The 6,699-nt window shown below is 45.6% G+C and overlaps 1 protein-coding gene across 1 annotated transcript; it reads left to right on the top strand.

Annotated features, from left to right (window-relative positions):
- Positions 1-3,086: 3,086 nt before the first annotated feature.
- Positions 3,087-4,738, top strand: LOC147880399 (uncharacterized). The gene has a single exon (XM_087371113.1). It carries the CDS (start codon positions 3,631-3,633, stop codon positions 4,360-4,362), a length of 732 nt encoding a protein of 243 aa, XP_087227239.1. The 5' UTR covers positions 3,087-3,630; the 3' UTR covers positions 4,363-4,738.
- The last annotated feature ends 1,961 nt before the right edge of the window (positions 4,739-6,699 follow it).

The raw sequence follows: 6,699 nt of genomic DNA, 5'->3' as shown, positions 1-6,699 counted from the left end.
GCTGCTGCTCCCAAGCTACATGCACAAGGCAAACTCCTCTGATCTGGTATTGTACCGATACAACAATCCAATTGATATTGCCATAGGTGCATGATTTGCTTTCCTGCATGTTCAATATATCACTGAGCTATATGGCCTCCTTTGAAGCCCCCAACGTGTTCCAAATTGGTAGACTTACACTTAATCGATGAACTATTGTGCTTTGAAAACCACGGGCCATCCAACTACTAACAATGTGGCATCTGGAACCTTGTACTGGCTATCGGCCTGTGATTTACACGATTGATCACTTGAGTATGGTTTAGGAAAATGAAGGAATGGACCCTCACATTGACTTGCTCCCAGAGCTGTGACATGGGCTCAGCCAACTTTTGCTCCAAGATCCCTAGGTTTGCTAAGATCAGGCCTAGTAAACCCCACCAAAATGAAGTCTACTAAATCATACGACTGCAAGAGGGACTCCATCATGTCCCACCACACACCGTATTGAGCCCATCCAATTGATGCGATCCATGGGCAAAGGTGGATAATATGAGATTTTTCACCTTGCTCTTCACCATCTTAGCCAGGGTAATTAGGTTGGAACAAAGAGAGTGGAACTTAGAAGAGAGGGTGGGGTGGAAAGGAGGTAGAGAAGGGGATTGAAGGCAAGAGAGAGGAGAGAGGCTTGAGAAGACAATCAAGAGGCTTGAAGCCTAAGGTACCTTCACACCTTTGTTGTCTTGTCCCTTGAAACACCTCGTTCTAGATCTAAAAACACCCTTAAAGAACTTCACCCCTTGCTGGACACCCAAATAGTCCACACCTCCACACTCTCCTCTTCAAACACCTTCGAACAATAGCCCTAAATTCCACGCAGTTTGTTGGCTCCTAGTGCCCTCCATGTCTCAGGTCTTCGGTCAAACCTTTGGCTCTATACCATGTGCGAGTGAACAAAATGGCAAGAGCACACACACAAGAACCAAATTGCAAAATTGGGGGGAGAGAGAGACTAGAAGGGATTAAGTGAAAAGCTCTCAAGTGTTAGGAAAAACCTCTACTAGAAGAGATGAATACAACGATTTGAGGGGGGCCTATATATATAGCCTCACCTGCTGCAATCAACGTGCTATAGTGGGTCGACCAGCCTACCCATGGGGGCCAACCAAGTTACCAATTGTAGCCAACCAATAGGTCGCTCCACCTTGCCTCTATCCCAAGTCTTGAGCTTTGGAAACTGGACCAATTAGGTCGGATGTACTGTCTTAGGTGTGGCCACACAGGCCCCCCATGCTATCCCATACAATTCCTTGCAAAGGGGTTGCTATTGTGATAGTAAGTAGGCCCATACTAGCTATGAACAGCCTAGATTTGACCAGCATTCCTCCTGGAAACATCCTCAGCCAACACGACTCCAAGGCGGCTTGCCAACATGCCCACAGGACACCGAGACATGGTCTAAATTGTGCTAAACTTGTCCACACAAATTTGCTCCCCTCTAGGCAGCCAAATATACCCCAGAGGTGGATGGATCCAGCCCAAGACCCTAGTAGACAACCATGCCTAGATATGCATCCAACCCTCCCCTACACTATCCTCACTAGGGGCAGGCACACCTATGACAAAGGCCCTCACTCATACTTTATCGATGGTACATCAGGATATGCTCAACTCCAGCAGATCCCTACCCTTACAATCACAATAACATACCCAGGAAGAATGCAACGACCTTGGATCACGTGCTCTAAATACATTAATCATCATCAAAAATCTTGACAATCACTCATTCATGGGCCCCATATTCCATTCGATGGCCAAGTTAGGGGCTAACACCTCATCTTAGTAGAAATAAAGGAAAGGTGTTCTTGGCCCTTAAAAAAAGGAAAAAACGCAAAGAAACGATAGCTAAGGTGGTTTGGGCATGTTTTCCCACTTGAGCTAGGCGTGTCTGCAGACCCACTTGTCCATGTAGGCCATGAGAAGATGTGCCCCTCGTAGATGGCCGTGTGCATGCACACATGCACATGTGTGTGTGTGCGTGTACGTGTGTGTGAGTGTGAGTGTGAGTGTGTGTGTGTGTGTGTGTGTGAGAGAGAGAGAGAGAGAGAGAGAGAGAGAGAGAGAGAGAGAATCTCTCAATGATTTTCTCCGTGTTTGTTGATAGATTCCTACTTTTCCCAAGTTTCACTACTTTGGGTTGTCACTCAGACGGCCTATCTAAGATATTCTCCATGTTCGTTAGATAGATTCCTCTTATTAGTTATCTAACATCTGATGCTGTAATTGCATGTTCCCTCTTTGGGAACTCCTCCTTGTGATATAAACTTACATCCCAAAAGAAGAAGAATAATAAAAGGTGTGAGAGAAGTTGTGGCTTAGTGGGAGGGCCAAATGATTTTGTGATGCTAGGATCTTGCTTATCATTTTCATCGCCTTTCTTGTAAGCTTTCAACATATCTTCTTCAACAAATTTCTCCATCTCCATCAAATCCGTCAAGGATGTGTGTCAGCTGAGATTAAATCTCAGCAAAGCCCCTAAAATGTAGAAACTGCCCTCGAAAATCCTGACGCCCACCGTCTAAAATTTTGATGCCACATGTTGCCTCCACAACGCCCGTGAAAGGCTGGGGTTGCAAGAATGTAGATATGTATAGTTGGATTAAAGATCTCCCATAATGGTAATCTCCCTCACTTGCCCGACCTGCCCGAACTACCATGTGTCAGCTCCCCAAGCCTTTGACGACGACCGGGAACCCGCTCAAAAAATGGCTTGGGGGCTGCCCGCCGGCGCACCAGTGTCTAAGTGGGAAAGTGGTCCTCCTCCACTTTCTCTACTCGATGACGGCTGAGAAAGGCCATGTGTCGGCTCTTCCAGAAGGCCATGTGTCGGCTCTTCCAGAAGGCAATGTGGCCTTTTGGGGGGGGGGGGGGGGGGGGGGGAGGATGTAGTTGTGATGCTTGGATTGTTGTATGGAAAGAGTTCAATGTAATATTCTAAAAAAAATCTCCTTCATTTTCATCTCCATCTCCATCTCCATCTCCATCTCCATCTCCATCTCCATCAAATGCTTCAAGTTTCTGATCTCCATCAAGTCCTTCAAGTTTCTGCTCAAAGATGCGACATTCAGTTACAACCTTTCCTGCTTTCCATCGATTCTGCGTCAAATCCCAAGCTTTCTCTCCATCCCTGCTTCCCAACCTTCGTCCTTCAAGCTTTCCATGCAGGATTCCAGCGTCCCCATGATGCTTTCGGCGTACCTTGCAACTCACTCCTTCCTTTCCAGCTTCCCCGATCCTTCTCCTTCTCCTTAATCGATTCCATTCCTTCCGAACTTGTTCGTCCGGATCTCCATCGACGTTCAACACACCCTTTCTTGGCAAGCTTTCCTCTCTCTCTTATCCCGCATTTCTGCAAAATTTCCAGATTTTGGAGCAACCGCTTCATCCTTCAAGTGTTTCATTCTCAATCCACGGAATATCCATTCCTCCTCAATGTCTTTCCTGGCATCTCCCCTCGCTGTTCACCGCATTAGTCCAGGTTTGCTGTAATTATCGAGCCTTCAAATTGATCATGGCAGCCTTGTTTGTACCTCCTCCCTGCTTCAGCTTTTCTTGAAATGTACAGCTGTGGAGCCTCGCACTGCTTGGACTATGCGTCTGTTCATGGAGGACTCCGCCGATGATCTCACCACATCTCAGAGCGATAGCGCCTCCCAGACGGGCTCTCAAACCGACGAGATCCTCTCCATTGACGCTGCACTTCTTCAGGTCCGTGACGAGGCCTCGCAGAGTGTTTCATACGGCAAAACCCCGGGAGATGGTAGCTTCGACTGCCATATCTGCCTGGAACTGGCTCAGGATCCCGTTGTCACCTTGTGCGGGCACCTGTTTTGCTGGCCTTGCCTCTATCGGTGGCTCGAGTGGCACTCCATTTCCAAGGAATGCCCTGTTTGTAAGGCCAGTGCTTCGGAGGAGAAGGTCATTCCGTTGTATGGGAGGGGACAAATAGGCTCCGCGGACCCCAGGACAAAGCCGATTTCAGGCATTGATATTCCACACCGTCCTCTTGGCTTGAGAACTGAGAATCCACACACCGTAGAAAATCAGTTTTCAACGCAGGACATGGAATTCTGGCATGGACCGGGAGGCGATCTTGGTGCGGGCTCTTTTGCAAACGCGAATTTCCCTTCCGACGTTTTCGGCTTCTTCAACCGAGATAATAACAATCTTGCAGGATCTACCTACGGCGCCTCCAGAAGGATGTTTAGGAGCGACCGCCGCGACCGACAGCCTACGACGGTGAACGAGCTGCGTGAAGTGCTTCTGTACAGGATCTACATTCTTCTTGTCTGCATGGTGATAGCGTTCGTCCTGTTCTTCTAGTATTCCAAAAATTTCTCAGGTTTTTGCTGCAAAATGTGCAATCTAAATCCTGCAGACGACACTGTTACCGTGTTTCTCGACTCACCATAGCTTATAGAGGTTCAAGCTCTCAAAACGAGACATTGAATCATTGTTTTCGTTTGTCAAGTATTACAAAGCAAATTCCAGAGGGATGTCTGTGATGAAAATAGATATTCAAGACCTCAATATATGGAAGATGGATTAAGCACAGTTACATTGCTTTGACAATTCATAACATCCACTAGATTCTTTCAATTGGCTATTACAAATCAAGTTCCAGAGGGATGACTCGTCTGTAACATGGATATTCAAGACCTCAATATATGGAAGATGGATTAAACAGTTACATTGCTGGAAAGGCTTTGACAATTCATAACATGTACTAGCTTCTTTCAATTGGCTTGGTACCTGTTGAAAATAGTATCCCACCTTTGGCCACAACACTTTTCGGTCAGCTTCTGTTCCATTAATTGAATGTTCAGATTTTGAAGCAAGCAGAAATTTCCCAAAAGGCTTCTCAGCAATCAAAATCATTTGAGACAAGTCCGCTTTGCTTCTTTGACAATTGCTGGAAAGGCTTTCACAATTCATAACATCCACTATGTTCTTTCAACTGGCTCGGTACCTGTTGAAAAGAATGCAACTGTATCCCACCTTTGGCCACAACGTTTTTCGGTCAGCTTCTGTTCCAATCGAAAGATCAAATTTTGAAGCAAGCATAAATTTGCCAAAAGGCCTCTCTGCAACTAAAATCATATTATACAAGCGTCTTTGACCTCTTGGAATTGGTTGCATGTTTGATTATTGCTTTCTTATTTAATTTTAATAACATTTTCAGTAACCTGTGCCATGCTTTTCATGGTCAAGAAGAAAAGCATAGTGTCCATTTTGGTAGATGCCTTAGGGGTCACTCTTTCAGCATGTAGGATAGAGGAAGATTTTCATTTTAAAATTTGAGGGAATTACTTCTTCTATACATGTATAAGGGAATTATATAAATACTTATTCTCATGTGATTAATTTAAGAGAATATACAAAGGGGACATTTAAATGCAACATCCAAACATGCTCAAAAGGAGTGAATAATTGAGTAGAGATCTCTAAAATTTTAAATATAGGGGCATTATAGATACATGATCTATAACGTTCAATTTATAGCTTCGATTTGCATGATACCAAAGCCAAGGTTCTTTTATTTTTTCGTATTAAATTCCCATGACAAAAAATAATTGACGGAGTATATAATGGCTATGATTCACTCTAAAATCTCTAACTCTCAGTACATAATCCCAATCGGGATGATTCCAAAGCAAAGAGTTTTTTAAAAATGCCTAGAAAATTCACATCCTGAAAAACCACGTCAATATACAAATTCAAATTTGATATTAACAGACATTTAATCACAATTGCTCTTGCCTATCTTAAGATACTAAGACTAACACTTAATTAACTTACCCTACTTGATCTAACCTGATCCTAACACTATCTTAAGCCAACCTAACTCTAACCCACATCTACACTAACTTTAACCCAACCCTAGGCCTAGGCCTAGGCCTAGACCTATCCAACAAACTTAAGCCCATCGCCATGGCTATTCTCCACCTCATAGTTTTGCCCCACCACTCCTTCCTTCGCCATATCCCTCCCATATCCATTCAACCAACTGTCGGTAGTTGCAGCGAAAGGCAGGGTTGCTGCCAAGAGAGTGAGAGTGAGGGGAACGTTGCTAGAGAGGGAGCAGAAGAAGAGGAAGTAAAGGGAGGAGGAGGGGCACCATGATGGAGAGCGGTCAAATAGGGAGAAGCAACCGGGAGGATGGAGGGGAGGCAAGAAGAAGAGAAGGAGAGCCAAAGATGGGAGGGGGGAGAGGGCACCACCAACAACAGGAGGAAGAGAACGAGAGAGTGGAATGGCACCGCCAACAACGAGAGGCTAGAGAGGAGGAGAGGGGGAGAGGGTATAGAGGAAGGGAGGCGAGGAACCGATGCCGGCAACTGGAGATGGCGAGAGCAAAGTTTGAAGAGAGCGGGGAGAGCATACATTTGGTGAGGGGCAGCACAGATTCCGCAAAGGTATGAAATGGCGACAATTGCAGGGTAGTAAATAGGACTACAGTAGAGCAATGGCGAGGTAGTCAGCGAGGGGGCGAGGGCCTAAGCTATGACAAAACAAATGGCAAATTGATCGCCATGCCAAATTGCATGGAGAGAGGGAGCCACGGGCGATGAAGGGGTAGGGGAAGAAGGGCACAACGAGATTTTCGGGGATCATTGGTCATGGCAACAAGAGTTGTGGACTTGGTCCTCAGATCCAATT

The sequence above is a fragment of the Dipteris shenzhenensis genome, chromosome 32 (genome assembly GCF_047967505.1).
Source record: "Dipteris shenzhenensis isolate YYH24624 ecotype China chromosome 32, Dip_SZ_1.0, whole genome shotgun sequence".
In the NCBI taxonomy this organism is placed as follows: Eukaryota; Viridiplantae; Streptophyta; class Polypodiopsida; order Gleicheniales; family Dipteridaceae; genus Dipteris; species Dipteris shenzhenensis.
The sequence above is the reverse complement of the archived record's forward strand: the minus strand, read 5'-3'. Positions and strand labels throughout refer to the sequence as shown.

Bases quoted from the DNA above. Each gene is read 5' to 3' on its own strand.
- LOC147880399 (XM_087371113.1), top strand. From the start codon at position 3,631: ATGCGTCTGTTCATGGAGGACTCCGCCGATGATCTCACCACATCTCAG.